Genomic DNA, 20,209 nt, shown 5'->3' on the forward strand with positions numbered 1-20,209 from the left:
ACGGTCTACGTAAGCGCTTGCTATAGAACATCTTCTAATCTGATTTTCTCCCTCTGAGCCCTCCATCCATTCATAAACAGGATGCAGGGATCTTGAAAATAGTGGGAAATTGATTTTAAAATTGTTATAAAAAGTTGCAGAACTTTTTATTACGCAATGACAACTTTACGGACTCTGGGCAGGAAGAGTCCTTTACTTTTCACTTTCTATCTCGCAGAGATACTCTTCCCTGTTTGTTGCTTCTTTCTTTTCATTCTCTTACCAGTCAAGCTGCCATCAATTTCGACATTATAATACACCGAAGATGGCTGAGCAACCTCCAGACCTCCGGCAGAGGATTAACCAGTTCACCCTTGGTAATGTGCCCGGGTATCAGCGGGTAGCTCTGCAGCTCTTTGTGATGTTGGGACACGGGAAATCATCCCTGATAAACTCATGTGTGTGTGTGGTGAGGAATGGGGAGTATCACAATGTGGCTGGAGCTGGGACTTCAGAAGGAGGACTGACAATCATCAGGAGCGAGTATGTGCTGACGGATGAGCTGGTCATGGTGGATAATCGAGGATTCAAAAAACTAGAGAGGGAGGAAATCCTGGAGGCCTGCGCCCAGCTCCGTAAGTTGTAGGGAATAATAGAATTGGTAATATCAGACTCTCAGTTATTAAAATTCTGATATACTCTAGTGCTGACCAGCTGAATCTAACCCTATCATGTGTGATACTATCTGCTGTATCTAACCCTATCATGTGTGATACTATCAGCTGAATCTAACCCTCTCATGTGTGATACTATCTGCTGTATCTAACCCTATCATGTGTGATACTATCAGCTGAATCTAACCCTCTCATGTGTGATACTATCTGCTGTATCTAACCCTATCACGTGTGATACTATCTGCTGTATCTAACCCTATCACGTGTGATACTATCTGCTGTATCTAACCCTATCACGTGTGATACTATCTGCTGAATCTAACCCTATCACGTGTGATACTATCAGCTGAATCTAACCCTCTCATGTGTGATACTATCTGCTGTATCTAACCCTATCACGTGTGATACTATCAGCTGAATCTAACCCTCTCATGTGTGATACTATCTGCTGTATCTAACCCTATCACGTGTGATACTATCTGCTGTATCTAACCCTATCACGTGTGATACTATCTGCTGTATCTAACCCTATCACGTGTGATACTATCAGCTGAATCTAACCCTCTCATGTGTGATACTATCTGCTGTATCTAACCCTATCACGTGTGATACTATCTGCTGTATCTAACCCTATCACGTGTGATACTATCTGCTGTATCTAACCCTATCACGTGTGATACTATCTGCTGTATCTAACCCTATCATGTGTGATACTATCTGCTGTATCTAACCCTATCACGTGTGATACTATCTGCTGAATCTAACCCTATCACGTGTGATACTATCAGCTGAATCTAACCCTCTCATGTGTGATACTATCTGCTGAATCTAACCCTATCACGTGTGATACTATCTGCTGTATCTAACCCTATCATGCGTGATACTATCTGCTGTATCTAACCCTATCATGCGTGATACTATCTGCTGTATCTAACCCTATCATGTGTGATACTATCTGCTGTATCTAACCCTATCACGTGTGATACTATCTGCTGAATCTAATCCTATCATGTGTGATACTATCTGCTGTATCTAACCCTATCACGTGTGATACTATCTGCTGTATCTAACCCTATCACGTGTGATACTATCTGCTGTATCTAACCCTATCACTTGTGATACTATCTGCTGTATCTAACCCTATCACGTGTGATACTATCTGCTGAATCTAACCCTATCACTTGTGATACTATCTGCTGTATCTAACCCTATCATGTGTGATACTATCTGCTGTATCTAACCCTATCACGTGTGATACTATCTGCTGTATCTAACCCTATCATGCGTGATACTATCTGCTGTATCTAACCCTATCATGCGTGATACTATCTGCTGTATCTAACCCTATCATGTGTGATACTATCTGCTGTATCTAACCCTATCATGTGTGATACTATCTGCTGTATCTAACCCTATCACGTGTGATACTATCTGCTGTATCTAACCCTATCACGTGTGATACTATCTGCTGAATCTAACCCTATCACGTGTGATACTATCAGCTGAATCTAACCCTCTCATGTGTGATACTATCTGCTGTATCTAACCCTATCACGTGTGATACTATCTGCTGTATCTAACCCTATCATGTGTGATACTATCAGCTGAATCTAACCCTATCATGTGTGATACTATCTGCTGTATCTAACCCTATCACGTGTGATACTATCTGCTGTATCTAACCCTATCACGTGTGATACTATCTGCTGTATCTAACCCTATCACGTGTGATACTATCAGCTGAATCTAACCCTATCACGTGTGATACTATCTGCTGTATCTAACCCTATCACGTGTGATACTATCTGCTGTATCTAACCCTATCACGTGTGATACTATCAGCTGAATCTAACCCTATCACGTGTGATACTATCTGCTGTATCTAACCCTATCATGTGTGATACTATCTGCTGTATCTAACCCTATCATGTGTGATACTATCAGCTGAATCTAACCCTATCACGTGTGATACTATCTGCTGTATCTAACCCTATCATGTGTGATACTATCTGCTGTATCTAACCCTATCACGTGTGATACTATCAGCTGAATCTAACCCTATCACGTGTGATACTATCAGCTGAATCTAACCCTATCATGTGTGATACTATCAGCTGAATCTAACCCTATCACGTGTGATACTATCAGCTGAATCTAACCCTATCACGTGTGATACTATCAGCTGAATCTAACCCTATCATGTGTGATACTATCTGCTGAATCTAACCCTATCATGTGTGATACTATCTGCTGTATCTAACCCTATCATGTGTGATACTATCAGCTGAATCTAACCCTATCATGTGTGATACTATCAGCTGAATCTAACCCTCTCATGTGTGATACTATCTGCTGAATCTAACCCTATCACGTGTGATACTATCTGCTGTATCTAACCCTATCATGCGTGATACTATCTGCTGTATCTAACCCTATCATGCGTGATACTATCTGCTGTATCTAACCCTATCATGTGTGATACTATCTGCTGTATCTAACCCTATCACGTGTGATACTATCTGCTGAATCTAATCCTATCATGTGTGATACTATCTGCTGTATCTAACCCTATCACGTGTGATACTATCTGCTGTATCTAACCCTATCACGTGTGATACTATCTGCTGTATCTAACCCTATCACTTGTGATACTATCTGCTGTATCTAACCCTATCACGTGTGATACTATCTGCTGAATCTAACCCTATCACTTGTGATACTATCTGCTGTATCTAACCCTATCATGTGTGATACTATCTGCTGTATCTAACCCTATCACGTGTGATACTATCTGCTGTATCTAACCCTATCATGCGTGATACTATCTGCTGTATCTAACCCTATCATGCGTGATACTATCTGCTGTATCTAACCCTATCATGTGTGATACTATCTGCTGTATCTAACCCTATCATGTGTGATACTATCTGCTGTATCTAACCCTATCACGTGTGATACTATCTGCTGTATCTAACCCTATCACGTGTGATACTATCTGCTGTATCTAACCCTATCACGTGTGATACTATCAGCTGAATCTAACCCTATCACGTGTGATACTATCTGCTGTATCTAACCCTATCACGTGTGATACTATCTGCTGTATCTAACCCTATCACGTGTGATACTATCAGCTGAATCTAACCCTATCACGTGTGATACTATCTGCTGTATCTAACCCTATCATGTGTGATACTATCTGCTGTATCTAACCCTATCATGTGTGATACTATCAGCTGAATCTAACCCTATCACGTGTGATACTATCTGCTGTATCTAACCCTATCATGTGTGATACTATCTGCTGTATCTAACCCTATCATGTGTGATACTATCAGCTGAATCTAACCCTCTCATGTGTGATACTATCTGCTGTATCTAACCCTATCACGTGTGATACTATCTGCTGTATCTAACCCTATCATGTGTGATACTATCAGCTGAATCTAACCCTATCATGTGTGATACTATCTGCTGTATCTAACCCTATCACGTGTGATACTATCTGCTGTATCTAACCCTATCACGTGTGATACTATCTGCTGTATCTAACCCTATCACGTGTGATACTATCAGCTGAATCTAACCCTATCACGTGTGATACTATCTGCTGTATCTAACCCTATCACGTGTGATACTATCTGCTGTATCTAACCCTATCACGTGTGATACTATCAGCTGAATCTAACCCTATCACGTGTGATACTATCTGCTGTATCTAACCCTATCATGTGTGATACTATCTGCTGTATCTAACCCTATCATGTGTGATACTATCAGCTGAATCTAACCCTATCACGTGTGATACTATCTGCTGTATCTAACCCTATCATGTGTGATACTATCTGCTGTATCTAACCCTATCACGTGTGATACTATCAGCTGAATCTAACCCTATCACGTGTGATACTATCAGCTGAATCTAACCCTATCATGTGTGATACTATCAGCTGAATCTAACCCTATCACGTGTGATACTATCAGCTGAATCTAACCCTATCACGTGTGATACTATCAGCTGAATCTAACCCTATCATGTGTGATACTATCTGCTGAATCTAACCCTATCATGTGTGATACTATCTGCTGTATCTAACCCTATCATGTGTGATACTATCAGCTGAATCTAACCCTATCATGTGTGATACTATCTGCTGTATCTAACCCTATCACGTGTGATACTATCTGCTGTATCTAACCCTATCATGTGTGATACTATCAGCTGAATCTAACCCTATCATGTGTGATACTATCTGCTGTATCTAACCCTATCACGTGTGATACTATCAGCTGAATCTAACCCTCTCATGTGTGATACTATCAGCTGAATCTAACCCTCTCATGTGTGATACTATCAGCTGAATCTAACCCTCTCATGTGTGATACTATCAGCTGAATCTAACCCTATCATGTGTGATACTATCCGCTGTATCTAGCCCTATCACGTGTAATATTATCTGCTGAGCCATGTTCCTAATACTGGAAAAAATGGAAACGGGCACGTTTGGGCGGTCTGAAGAGCCTTGGGATTCCAAATCAGTTTTTATTAATATCAATGTGTTTTATGCGCCAGTTTGGCGTCTTCCTCAAGGTATAAAAGTCAAGTTTCAGTTGAAAGGCAGAAACGCTTTTTTATTAATAAAACCGATTTGGAATCCCAATTGTTCTTCATCCCCGCAGAGCAGTCCGTCAACCAGTTTCCATTTTTGCCATTATACATCTGGAAGAACCATGGGGCAGCAGCGACGGCTTTCTACGCTTTTATAGGTGTTGCGCCTGCACACGACACTTTCAGGTGAGCGGTACCATCAATTATACTTATCCTTTACCTGACAGTATTGTCCTTTTTTGTGTGCACTTCTGTCCCTCTCCAGAGCTTCTCAATGTATCTAATCCATATGTGATACCATCAGCTGAGCTACGCATCTAATCCTATCAGAAGTGACCGTGATAGTGTTTGTTGAGCTGCTACATCTAAGCTGCAGATAAAACAAGATGGGTCTGCTTTTTTTTTTTGTAGGCGCCTTACGAGACATTGGGGAGGTAACCTGGAAGAAAGACAATCTGGAAGTGACCTTAGACAGATTTCCACACAAGTACACAGATCGTCCTGCAGATTTCATTTTGCCGGTGTTGGTTTTCAGGTATTTCACATAATTCTGCATCTGCTTGAGGATTCGGCACTGCGACAGTAATCAGCTTGTGAATTCCTATAGTACCACGGTGGTCATAATCCTACTGAGAATGGGGGATCTAAAATCACTGAATTGTGACCTGAATTGGGTTAATTTAACAGTATCCTGCATAAAACACCAATAAAAGCAGCAGCTAAGACGTCATTCACACCTGAGTCTGAGTGACTCCACCAAGGCTACCGCCTTTATACCAGTAAACTGCGCAGCTCTTTGTTATTTTTTCCATTGATATCATGGGCACCTGAGCAAAATCCAAACAGAAACTATTTAGGGGAGCAGGGTTTATGTAAATGTTGCCCAACAGTGGGGTTTCTCAGGATATTTGGGGTCGTTTCTGAAAAGATGGGTCAGGGCTTAAACACCCTAGAAATATTGGAATATACTTTTCAGAAACACATTCACCTGCATGGGCGAGTTTGGTCCCAAAATCAAGCGTCACGTCATCGATGTGCAACATAAAAACACCCCGAATAAAATGTGTCTGTGTTAAAAAATGGATATCAATGCATGGCAAAAAGAAACGAGTGAAGCAGGCCGAAGACTTGGGTGTCTAAAATGACAAACGAACAAGTTCGCAAATATTCCTCTTAATTTATTTTAAAGCTCAGGGGCCGGTAACCAAGACACAATTCGGCATATTTATGGACAAAAATGCACCAGGTTCTTTGGCGCAAAGTGCATCAAAAACTGGCGCAGATAAGGCATAATTATAAACTATGTACGCCAGAAAGAACAGTAGTTTTCAACATGCTCCACACTAAAAGCTCGAAAGTGGACATGGCTTAGCATTGTCTAAGTATTAGACACATTTCAATGCGTTTTTCACCTTTAATGTCGCCCGTAGTCTGTGCAATTCAATTAAAAAATAAACTGAAATCTTTTCAAGTGGAAAAAGAAAAATAAAGTAGTAAAATAATATGGTTGCATAAATCTGCACACCCTTAGGCTATGTGCCCACGATGCAGAAATGCTCCGGATTTTTTCCTGAGCGTTTCTGCATCTCCCTGGCAGAAAAAAACGCATGCGGATTGTACATGTGGATTGTACATGCGGATTGTACATGTGGATTGTGCGTGCGGATTGTGCGTGCGGATTGTGCGTGCGGATTGTGCGTGCGGATTGTACGTGTGGATTGTGCGTGCGGATTGTGCGTGCGGATTGTGCGTGCGGATTGTACGTGCGGATTGTGCGTGCGGATTGTACGTGCGGATTGTGCGTGCGGATTGTGCGTGCGGATTGTGCGTGCGGATTGTACGTGCGGATTGTGCGTGCGGATTGTGCGTGCGGATTGTGCGTGCGGATTGTACGTGCGGATTGTGCGTGCGGATTGTGCGTGCGGATTGTGCGTGCGGATTGTACGTGCGGATTGTGCGTGCGGATTGTGCGTGCGGATTGTGCGTGCGGATTGTGCATGCGGATTGTACATGCGAATTGTACATGCGTTTTTCCTGCCAGGGACAAGCGGATGTGAAGCGTTTTTCACATGCATTTCCGCATGCGGGTTGACAAGCGCTTTCCAAGCGATTTTAGCATCACTTGGAAAGTGCTAGACAACTTGGTCACACTATATAAATCCATACAACCAGCAACCGGCATGGATTTATATAGTGTGACCGAAAGAATGGTAAAAAATAAAAAATAAATATTATACTTACCTTCTGATGGCCCCCGGTGTCCTTGTCTTGGCTTGCTGGCAGCTCACGGTAAACTAAAGGACCTGCCGAAGTCGGCGGTCGCGTGACCCGTCATATGACTAAATGAGGTCCTTGAGTCCACCGCGAGCTGCTGGCAAGCCAAGACGCATCGCTAAGGACACCAGGGGCCATCAGAAAGTAAGTATGATGTATATTTTTTTATTTTATTCTTTTTTTTACAGGTACTATGGTACCCGGGTCCGGAGGAGAGTCTCCTCTTCTCCAAACCCGGGTACCATCCGCACATTGAAACGCCTGGATTCGGCATGTACAGATGTAGTGATGCGGAATCCATGCGTTCCAATGCAAGTCAATGGCGGCGAAAACGCCGCGATTCTGCAAAATAATTGGTAGTGCTGTGTTTTTTTCCGCAATGATAATCCGCAGCGGAAATTTCAGCAGCATGTACACAGCACATGCGGATTATCATTGGGGAACATGGCAGACCTTCAACAATGCGTTTTTTAAGCGTTTCTGCAGCGGAATTGCCGCTGCGGAAACACTTAAAAAATGCATAGTGGGCACACAGCCTAACACTAATTTGTTGAAGTTCCCTTTGAATTTCAGACAGCATTCAATATGATGTATACAACGCCTTCTTCAGGTCACCACAGATTTTCCACATGGGCCATTCCAAAACATTCATCTTCTTCTGGAGAAGCCGTTCTTTTGTTGATTTGGAGGTCGCTTAGTATCATTGTCATGCTGAAATGCGAAACTGCTCTTCATATTTTTAGCAGAGGCCTGAAGGTTTTATTGGAAAATTGACTGATATTTGGAACTGTTCATAATTCCCACAAGCTTGAGTAAAGCTCCATTTCCAGTTGCTGAAAAATAACCCTAAAACCTAATTCTGCTTCCACCATGCCCCACTTTGGGGCGGGTGATCTACTTGTAATGTACATAATGGAATTATGGGCAAAAAGTTCCACCTTGGTCTCATCAGACATAACACGTTTCCCACATGCTTTTCGCAGACTTGATGTAGGTTTTGACAAAACATAGCAGGGCTTGAATGTTTTTCTTTGTAAGAAAAGGTTTCCATATTGCCACCCCACAGGCCAAACATATAAAGAGCATGGGAGAATGTTGTCACATGCAGAACATAACCAGTAATTGCCAGAAATTCCTGCAGCTCCTTTAATATTGCTGTCAGCCTCTCGGACCAATTTTCTTCTTGACTTTTCATTAATTTTTGAGGGACGTCCAGCTCCAGGTGATGTCACTGTTGTGACAAAAGTAAGTAAACCACTTCTTGATGACATCTTCACCCATGTCCATGGTAGATCCAATGCCTTGGAAAAAAATTTGTGGCCTTCTCCTGAGTGATAACTTTCGACAATGAGATACCTTTGCTGTGTTGTCAGCGGTTTTCTGACCATGGCTTTTCCTGCAAAAGGCAAGTAAGAAAATGCCAGGAAAATCTTTCTAGAACAGCGAAACATTCTATGGGGTTAATCAGAATCGCTGTAAATGATGGAGGCTGTGTACTGACTACTATGTAACATGAGGTCATGTGCAGAGATGAATGCATCAATTCGTGGGACTCTGGTCCAGTGTCCAGGGCAACGGTACCTGGTTGCTAGATGAGAGGCCTGCAAATCTCTTGCCTTCCAGCACCCCCGGTGCGGCTTTTATTTGTCAGGGCTGGCACAACGTTATCTGCACGACGTAACGCACAGATGACATCGTGCCAGTCCTGGCTAATCAAAGTAGCACAGGGTGTTCTGGAAGGTAAGACATTCGCAAGCCTCCCATCTAGCAGCCAGGTACCACTGCCCTGGGTGCTGGGCCGGAGTCCAGCATATTGATCTGTTCATCTCTAGTCACATGTGATTGGCTAATTCTGAACACAACCACATCCCCAATTATAAGAGGGTGTTCACACTTATGCAACCACATTTTTTCCCCTCATATGATTTCAGTTTATGGGAGTCATTACATTTAGAAAAAGTTCTGAAAGGATTCTTCCTGGTAGGATTTTTTTTGCATGACAAAAACCTGGCACTTTTACAGGGACAGGGGTGTGTAGACTTTTTATGTCCACCGTGTATCTGTATGTATATATATATATATGAAAAGAGAGCTGCTATATGAATATGTTCTGTTTTCTTTTTTTTTCTTTAGCACCACCCAAATACTGACCAACGAAAATATTTGTGACTTTGAAAAACTGATCACAGATTCCTTCAGAATTACAGGTTTGTCCCAGTGACGTCACTAATTGACTCCAATATATTAAATAATACTGTGAGTTTAGCTATGTCAGTAATCCAATGCCTTGGAAAAATTTGTGGCCTTCTCCTGAGAGATAACTTTCCACAATGAGATGCCTTTGCTGTGTTGTCAGCTGTTTTCTGACCATGGCTTTTCCTGCAAAAGGCAACTAAGAATATGCCAGGAAAATCTTTCTAGAACAGCGAAACATTCTATGAGGTTAATCAGAATCGCTGTAAATGAAACAGCTACTGATATAAGGATGATTTCACACGAGCAGAACATAGTTATAAGTCCCTGCAGTACTTAAGATACTAAAGTCAATTTACCATTAAAGAAGCACGCCAACATTTTTGCACATGTAATGTTTACTCACCATCAATATTTTCACTTATTCCTCCCCCACTTGATTACAAGTCCTCCCCCTTTTTATTATAGGAAGTCAAGTCATGTGATCCCTAGTCTGATTGGCAGCTTTCTGCCTATGCGCAGTGTACACAGAAATCTGTCAATCAGTGATGTAGACGGGGTTACAGAGAACTCAGCATCTGCAACAGATAAAACAGTGATTTTATCAAAACTTTAGCAAGCAGCCCTGTAAGTGATACATCATCATGCTAATCCCAAATTGAGTGAACAAAAACTCCCTTTTAAGAAACTATCTAAAAGGAAAACTGCCTTTGCTTTCCATACCAACCAATTATACGGCACAGAAAAATACACTGAGACTCTACTGTATATACATCACATAGGATACACTGAGATTGCGGTTAACATCACATAAGATACACAGACTGCAGTATACATCACATAGGATACACTAAGACTGCTGTATATAAGTCTCATAGGATACACTGAGACTGCTGCATATACATCACATAGAATACACGGATACTGCTATACACATTACACAGTATATATATATAGTGCTATATACATTACATAGGACATACAGAGAATGCTATATACATTACATAGGATACACAGACTGCTACATATGTCACCTAGAATACACAGATACTGCTATATACATTACACAGGACACACGGATACTGCTATATACATTACATAGGATACACTGATACTGCTATATACATTACATAAGATACACTGATACTGCTATATACATTACATAGGGTACACTGAGATTGCTATATACATCATATAGGATACACGGATACTGCTATATACATCACATAGCATACAAGGAGACTGTTATATACATCACATAGGATACAAAGAGACTGCTGTATATACATCACACAAGAGATACTGAGTCTGCTGTGTATACATCACATAGAATACATTGAGACTTATAAATATATATACACTACATAGGAAACACAGAGACTGCTCTATACATCAAATATGATACACAGAGACTGCTATATAGAATCATAGAATCATAGAATGGTAGAGTTGGAAGGGACCTCCTGGGTCATCTGGTCCAACCCCCTGCTCAAAGCAGGATTCACTAGATCATCTCAGACAGATGTCTGTCCAGCCTCTGTTTGAAGACGTCCATTGAAGGGGAACTCACCACCTCTCGTGGCAGCCTGTTCCATTCATTGATCACCCTAACTGTCAAAAAGTTTTTTCTAATATCTAATCTGTGTCTCCTCCCATTTAGTTTCATCCCATTGCTTCTAGTCTTTCCTTGTGCAAATGAGAATAAAGATGATCCTTCTACAATGTGACAGCCCTTGACATATTTGTAGACAGCTATTAAGTCTCCTCTCAGTCTTCTTTTTTGCAAGCTAAACATTCCCAAATCCTGCAACCGTTCCTCATAGGACATGGTTTGCAGACCAGTCACCATTCTGGTCGCTCTTCTCTGAACTTGCTCCAGTTTGTCTATGTCTTTTTTAAAATGTGGTGCCCAAAACTGTACACAGTATTCCAGATGAGGTCTGACCAAAGAGGAGTAAAGACCGATAATGACTTCACGTGATCTAGACTGTATGCTTCTGTTAATACATCCCAGAATTGTATTTGCCTTTTTTGCTGCTGCATCACACTGTTGACTCATGTTCAGTCTATGATCTATTAGTATACCTAAGTCTTTTTCACATGTACTGTTGCTTAGCTCTATTCCTCCCATTCTGTATATGCTTTTTTCATTTTTATTGCCCAGATGTAGTACTTTGCATTTTTCCCTGTTAAAAACCATTGTGTTAGTTACTGCCCACTGCTCCAGTTTATTTAGGTCTTTTTGAATCCTCTCTCTCTCTTCTCTAGTATTAGCTATCCCTCCTAGCTTTGTGTCATCAGCAAATTTAATCAGTTTACCCTCAATTCCTTCATCCAAATCATTGATAAAGATGTTGAACAATACAGGTCCCAGGACGGAGCCCTGTGGTACCCCACTTGAGACATTCATCCAGCTGGATGTGAAGCCATTTACAACCACCCTTTGAGTCCGATCACTAAGCCAGTTATGAATCCACCTAACAGTTGCCTGGTCCATTGCATACTTGGTCATTTTTTCAATAAGGATGGTGTGAGATACTTTGTCAAATGCTTTGCTGAAGTCAAGATATACTATATCTACAGCATTTCCCTGATCCACCCAGTCAGTGATTCTGTCATAGAAGGAAATTAAGTTAGTCTGACATGACTTGTTAGTTACAAACCCATGCTGACTCTGGTTAATCACTTCATTCTTATCCATGTACTTACATACATGTTGTTTAATAATTTGTTCAAAGATCTTTCCTGGTATAGAAGTCAGACTCACCGGCCTATAGTTCCCTGGGTCCACCTTCTTCCCCTTTTTGAAGATAGGAACAACATTTGCTCTTCTCCAGTCTTCTGGGACTTCTCCTGTTCTCCAAGAATTTTCAAAGATTATGGAGAGTGGTTCTAAAATTTCTTCTACGATCTCCTTCAGTACTCTGGGGTGTAATTCATCTGGACCTGGAGACTTGAACTCATTTATGTTAGCTAAATATTCCCTCACAATCTTTCTGTTTACAGATAACTTGGATTCCTCTATTCCTTTAAAAGGACAGTGAAGATCAGTTGATGTTACATTTTCTTTCTGAGAGAAAACAGATGCAAAATAGGAATTAAAAAGTTCAGCCTTCTCAACATCCTCTCTTACCATTTCTCCATTTTCATCCTGTAAAAATCCTTTAGCATCTTTGACTTTTCTTTTACTTTTGACATACCCCCAAAATCCTTTTTTATTGCTTTTGACATCTCTTGCAAGCCTTAATTCATTGTCAGCTTTAGCTAACCTGATATGTGCCCTACAGGATCTGCAGACTGCATTATAATCTTCTTTAGATATGCCTCCCTCTTTCCATTTAATAAACATTTCTTTCTTTCTTTTTAGCATGTGTTTAAGTTCTGTGTTCATCCATCCTGGTTTCCTTAAATGCTTCCCATTCTTCCTACTTTTCGGGATTGTTAACGATTGTGCTTTGAGAATCTCATTTTTAAAAATTTCCCATCCTTCCTGGACATTTTTGTCCTTAAGGACATCCAGCCATTGGATCCCTCCTATTCTCTTTCTGAGTCTCTTAAAATCTGCCTTTCTAAAATCTAACCTTGAAGTTTGAGTCTTCACATGTCTTCCTCCTCTAGTTATCCAAAATTCTATAATAGCATGATCGCTGCCTCCTAGGGTCCCAGCCACCTTTACCTCCTCAACCATTTCCTCCCTGTTTATAAGGATTAGATACAAAGTAGCAGATCCCCTTGTTTTCTCCCCTACCTTTTGGAAGATAAAGTTGTCAGCAAGAGAGGATAAGAATTAGCTTGACCTGTTAGTTTTACTTGAGAGAGATTCCCAACAAATGTCTGGATAGTTGAAATCTCCCATGACCACTACGTCATATTTTTTGGAGAACTTGGTCATTTGATACATAAAGAGTTTATCCATATCTTCAGCTTGCCCAGGTGGCCTGTAGTAAATGCCTTGTAAATGTTCTCTCCTTGTATTCTTACCCAAACAGTTTCCACAGAACTCCCATTCTCTGAAGCTTCAATCTCTGTGCAGATATACGCTTTTCTAACATACAATGCAACACCTCCTCCTCGTTTATCAAGTCTGTTTCTTGCAAATAAGTTGTATCCTTTTAGCCTTTTATTCCAATCATGTGTATCGTCCCACCAAGTTTCAGTGATTCCAATGACATCATATTCCTTTTCCTGCATTAGTAGTTCCAATTCTCCTTGTTTGTTGCCCATGCTTTGTGCATTTATATAAAAACATTTTAGTTTGTGATTGGTTTCTCTTCCTCCCATATTTTTATTATTTAAATTGTTTTGTCTTTGTTCTTCCTTTCCACTTCCAGTAGCAGAGATCTCAATAGTATTTGTCAGCTGTATGGCTTTTTCTGGCCTTTTGCTTCCCTTCCCACATTGTTCTAGTTTAAAGCTCTTCTGATGAGTGTAGCAAGGCGACTTCCAAATACATGTTTTCCATATAAATCAGATAGGATTTACTGAGGCTGCTATATGCATCACATAGGAAACACTGAGATTACTATGTACATAATATAGGATACAGATACTGCTATATACATTAAATAGGACACACAGAGACTGCTATATACATCACATAGGATACACAGAGACTGCTATATATCACATAGGAATCACTGAGACGGCTATATGCATCACAAAGGAAACACTGAGATTGCTATATACATCATATAGGATACACAGATACAAATATACACATTAAATAGGATACACAGAGACTGCTGTATACATTCCATAGGATACAAGGAGACTGCTATATACATCATGTAGGATACTCAGAGACTGCTATATTCATCACATAGGATACACAAAGACTGCTGTTTTCATCACATAAGAGACACATACTGCTGTATATAACACATAGGATACACTGAGACTGCTGTGCTTTATACATCACATAAGAGACACCGACTGCTGCATACATCACATAAGAGACACATACTGCTGTATAAGTTACATAAGAGACACAGACTGCTGTATACATCACATAGGATACACTGAGACTGCTGTATACATCACATAGGAGACACAGACTGTTGTATACATCACAAAAGAGACACAAACTGCTGTATACATCACATAGAATACACTGAGACTGCTGTATACATCACATAAGGGACACCGACAGCTGTATATATCACATAAGAGACACATACTGCTGTATAAGTTGCATAAGAGACACAGACTGTTGTATATATCACATAGGATACACTGAGACTGCTGTGTTCATCACATAAGAGACACAGACTGTTGTATACATCACATAAGAGACACATACTGCTGCATACATTACATAAAAGATACAGACTGCTGTAAACATCACATAGGAAACTCTGAAACTGCTGTATACATCACATAGGATACTCTGACATTGCTGTATACATCACAGGATACAGTGAGACTGCTGTATACATCACATATGAGACACTGCGACTGCAGTATCCATTATAAAGGAGACACTGAGACTTCTGTATATACATAAATCACATAGGATACGAGACACTGCTGTACTGTCCACATTGGTGGACAGAAGCTTTATGCCACTGACCTATCTTTGGCTGACATTAGATAGGAGCAAGAGCATTAACATGAGACTGTGGCATTATGGGATAAAAATCTGCATTATTGGAAACATATCAGACAAAAAGAAGGATTGACGTTGGCTGACAGCCCTGACATGTAACAGACTAAAACAGGTATATAGAAGTCTTTAAATAGGAGTGTCCTATGGAGGACAATAAAGGTAAACACATTTCTGGAGGGCTTCTTTAAAAATGCAAAGAAAACAATCTTTTCGAGTATCTGTACTTTCGGTCATGTACTCACAATTTGGAGCTTTTTAAAACAGTTCTGCTAAGTCTAAGGGCTTAACAATGAAGTAGGATGCTAGAATCAATGACTATAAATATATTCTATTACACCACAGGTGTCCACCCCATTGTCGTGATCACCAACTGCACTAGGAACAACAGTGAGGAAATCAGGAGGAAGTTTGGAACACTCGGTGTTACGAAGAGAATCTGTGTAGAGAACTACACTGAGAACAGTTGTGAACGTACCGAGGAAAAAGACCAAAGGATTCTGCAATTTATCAACATGTGCATTCAGGAGGCAGAACGTGGCCTGAGGATGAGGCAGAACGAGGACCCTCAGACGAGATTCGTCACTCAGGGTATTAAGCAAATAAAAGTTGAGTATACATTTTCGAAGGAAAAAATCCAAACAGAATCTCCTAAAAATTCTGCAGGAAAGTCATGCACACTGTCTTGAAAGGAGCTTTGTAAATTACACACTCCTCAACATTACAACACAAGAAGACAAGTGGTTAAATGACGGAAATCACCGGATTGATAGACATGTTAATGTGGCACCCCAGGGGTCTGGTTTCCACAGTAATAGCAATATTACGTCTGTGAGCAGGTGGGAGGTCTCCTGGGCAGGAATCCTAAGCATGCCACACCTCCTGCCCAGTCCTGGGAGGGGAAGAACTTCCCCTACAAAAACTGGGGCTGAGGCAGGGTTAGAGAAGAGGAGTTCCAGACAGAGACGGAGTCTGGTCTGGACACGCAGAAACAGGGACAGATAGACATCAGGAGCTCTGTAGGAGCCAAGGAGAAGCGCCAGGGGCTGGAGCTGTGCAGAGCTCGCCCTGGTAGAAGGTACTAAAACCGGACACAGGAGTCCGAGGCTGTGGGGACTAAGATATACCCAGCAGCAGAATCCATCCGGCAGGGGATTCCAGGTCCTCTGGCCATAAAAGCCCGGAGGCTCAGTCACAACGAAGGGACCAGCACCGCCATCCCAGAGCGGAGGCTAACAGGAGGCCCCAGGTCACCAGCCATACGGGTGAGCACCACACGGTATACCCAGGGACGTGGGCTACTTGTAACCGCCGAAAGCAGGGTAGCCAGGAAGGGTACAGACTAACGGGAAGGCCTACAACTCCACCTGGCCAGGGGAACTCCGGCTTACTCGCAGACTAACCAGGCCCCAACTACTAGCCAGTACTCCCGGGGGAATTTGCCTTGTACCATCAGTAAAGACCCTGAACTGTACCCTCGCGTCTCCGTGCTTCCTTGTCGCACCATTAGTGCTGGGACATCCACACCATCACTCCCAACATCAACCTCATCCTCTGCCCTGAGGCCATACCCCTCCCGTTGGGGGTTATACCATCCACGCTGCACATCCGTACCACCGGCCTCAGCGGACTGCCCTGCAGCGGCGGCTTCATAGCCGCATTCAACGGGTGGCGTAGTCGGACACTAATACCATCATACCAGTAACTGCCACTTAGTTTGACCACCCTGGGCACGGACCGGGTCACCGCCACCCGAAGACTACTACCCCCATTGGATCCGGCTCCGGGTATCCCCCGCGCGCACGCGCGCCGCACTACAGCACTGGCCCAGGGGGGCGCGTCGATTTTGGCGTAGTCGGCAGGATTACGTGCCCGCAACCACCGGGTACTGCGTGCCTGAAAAAAAGAGACTTTTATACTTACCTGTGGTGAAGTTTCCCGCCGTCCGGAGTCGTTTCCCGCCATCTGGAGCCGATTCCCGCCATCCGACGCCATCTTCTGCCTTCTTCCCGCCATCCGTGGAGTTTTCCCGCCATTGGACGCCATCTTGAGGGCGCCGCGCGGGAAGAAGAGGGGCGTGGACTCCGAAAGCACGCGAGAACTGAAGCCCCGCCTCACGTCCGGACGTTGCGTAAGGTCCTGGAAGGAACCCAGCAGACGCCGACGTCACAGGAGCGCGACGGAAGGTCCTCAACCCTGACGATCCACTGCGGAGCCGCGGCCTACGGAAGAGGATCATCGCAAGGTAGGCCACGGTCCACTAGGGGGTAGGAGGATGTCGGATACGGAGGAGAGCTTCACTGCCACAGCCACCGCCAGCACCACCGCTGCGGCGGTCATGCCTTTCACCATGCCCTATATCCCGGGGGCAGCCTGGCTACCCCAGTACTCAGGGGAGTCACATACCCTAAATGACTTCAGAGAAAGGCTGGATAGCCTCTTCCAGGTGTACCCCCTCACAGAAGAGCAAAAAGTGAGCATCCTGGTGGCTCAATTAACAGGGGCAGCCCAAAGGGAGGTAAAGTCCTGGCCACTTGGGAGGAAGAGGACTGTCAGAGACATACTAACCCGGCTGAAAGACACATTTGATACCCATACCTCAGCCGAGATCAAGCTTAGATTCTACGGGTGCAAGCAGCGAGCACATGAGAATATAAGGGACTATGCACTAAACCTACAAGAGGCCCTGAGAGCCATTAAGCAGGCCGACCCTGACGGCGTGGGAAACGAAGACAAGCTGTTGACTGAACAATTTATAGAGGGTCTACATTGCAATGCCCACTGAACCCAGTTGCGGGCAATGGCCTTACAGGACCCTCATCTGGACTTTGCACAGTTCAAGGACAGAGCCATCCGGGTGCTCCGAGAACCGGCACCAGGTGGCGCTGTGACCCACAAACGCCCTGCTACCACTTACCACCAGGAGACGGCGCCCTTGTCGGCAGGGCCTGTGGGAGCTGATGCGCAGGCTTTAAACAATGACCCGGCTACAGACCTGCACCATCAGGTCCAAGAGCTAACTAAAAGCGTTGCCGCGCTAACCCGAACTGTGCAGTCTTTACAGGTTTCTACTCCAGGGAAGATCCAGCTGGCATCCGGACCGGAGGATATCCCGTGGCGCCGACCAAGGAGGACCCCACCGGCCAGAGGAAGACCCAGCGATCGATACAACGAGGACGGATGACCTATTTGCCGCCGCTGCAATCAACCCGGACATGTGGCAAGGTACTGTCATTTAAACGGGCACAACCTGGGGTAGAGGGCCAACCCTCAGGCATAAGACCATCAGGCCCATCAAACTGGCGTGATAAATACGTAGGGGGACGTCCAATCTTGCCTGTGGTACTGGATGGCATTCCTATGAGTGCCCTACTAGACACTGGGTCACAGGTCACCACCATCCCGTACGTGCTCTTCAAGCAGTACTGGAATGATTCGGACATAACCCGCTACCCAGACGACGACCTGAGTATCATCGCCAGCAATGGTCAGCCCGTGCCGCAGGTGGGATTCAAGGAGGTGACCATTAAAATCGGTAAAGTCGAACTGGCGGCACAAGGACTGATTATAGTGGACATAGACCGTCATGAGAGTCACCCTAGAATCACCCTGGGAACCAATGTAATTGAAAATTATCTTGCAGAGGTGATTCTCATTTTACAGCAGGTTGCCAAGAACGCCAGTTCCGGCCAGCAGCGTGTGCTCCAAAAAGAGATCCGGGCACTGATGAAGCGGCAACAGGTGGAACTATCTGGTAGTGAGATAGGTAGCGTGAGAATGTGTGACCCGTTCCCTATTGCCATGCCCCCAAAAAGTGAGATGATGATTTGGTGCCGGGCAGCTATTGGTCTAAGAGGTAGAGACTACCAAGCAATGGTAGAACCCGTCTACTCAGACAGTAGGCCCACTATTTTGACAGCACGGGGGGTGGTCGATGTACGCCATGGGAGGGTGCCCGTTCGCATCATAAATATCAGTGAGAGAGAAGTACACGTGCCCCGGTATGCCACGCTAGCTAAATTGTTCACCATAAACCAGAATTCTGTACAGGCCGTGGAACCCTTGCCTCCATCTCAACCAGAGGAAGGTAACGGCTCTAAGAAACCAATGGAGGACTGGTGTCAGCAACTGCATTTGGGTACTGACTCCACTCCCTCACACCAGAAACAGGGAGTCTATCGGGTGGTTCGAGAGTACGAGAGAGTGTTTAGTAAACACCCGCTAGACTTCGGGCGAGTAAAGGGGGTAGAACACCACATCCCCACGGGAGACCATCCTCCCATAAAGGAGAGATACCGACCCGTACCCCCTGCACACTACCAACACGCCAAGGGGATGCTTAGAGACATGAAGGAGGCTGGGGTAATCAGAGACAGCTGTAGCCCCTGGGCAGCTCCACTAGTCTTAGTGAAAAAGAAGGACAACACTATGAGAATGTGTGTAGACTACAGGAAGGTCAACCGTATCACACACAAAGATGCGTACCCGTTACCAAGGATAGAAGAGTCCTTAGCTGCATTAAAATCTGCTAACTTCTTCTCTACTTTGGATCTCACTAGCGGGTACTGGCAGGTTCCTGTAGCAGAGGCAGACCGGGAGAAGACCGCATTCACCACCCCGATGGGTCTCAGCGAATTTAACTGCATGCCGTTCGGGCTCTGCAACGCACCAGGAACCTTCCAACGGTTGATGGAATGCTGTCTGGGACACCGGAACTTCGAGACGGTCCTGTTATACCTGGACGATGTCATCGTCTATTCCAAGACCTACGAGGACCACCTGAAACACCTGGCAGAAGTGTTCGAAGCTCTGGCAAACTACGGCCTAAAGGTGAAACCCTCCAAGTGTCATCTCCTGAAACCAAAGGTGCAATACCTG

At 43.7% G+C, this 20,209-nt stretch overlaps 1 protein-coding gene across 1 annotated transcript; it reads left to right on the forward strand.

Moving 5' to 3' along the window:
• Positions 1-295: 295 nt before the first annotated feature.
• LOC141161215 (uncharacterized) lies at positions 296-16,422 on the forward strand. Its single transcript, XM_073646000.1, has 4 exons — positions 296-614; positions 5,674-5,797; positions 9,670-9,743; positions 15,677-16,422. Exons 1-4 carry the CDS (start codon positions 305-307, stop codon positions 16,018-16,020), a joined length of 852 nt encoding a protein of 283 aa, XP_073502101.1. The 5' UTR covers positions 296-304; the 3' UTR covers positions 16,021-16,422.
• The last annotated feature ends 3,787 nt before the right edge of the window (positions 16,423-20,209 follow it).

The sequence above is a fragment of the Phyllobates terribilis genome, unplaced genomic scaffold, assembly GCF_046119375.1.
Source record: "Phyllobates terribilis strain yellow unplaced genomic scaffold, ASM4611937v1 Scaffold_9__5_contigs__length_417890890, whole genome shotgun sequence".
Taxonomy (NCBI): Eukaryota; Metazoa; Chordata; class Amphibia; order Anura; family Dendrobatidae; genus Phyllobates; species Phyllobates terribilis.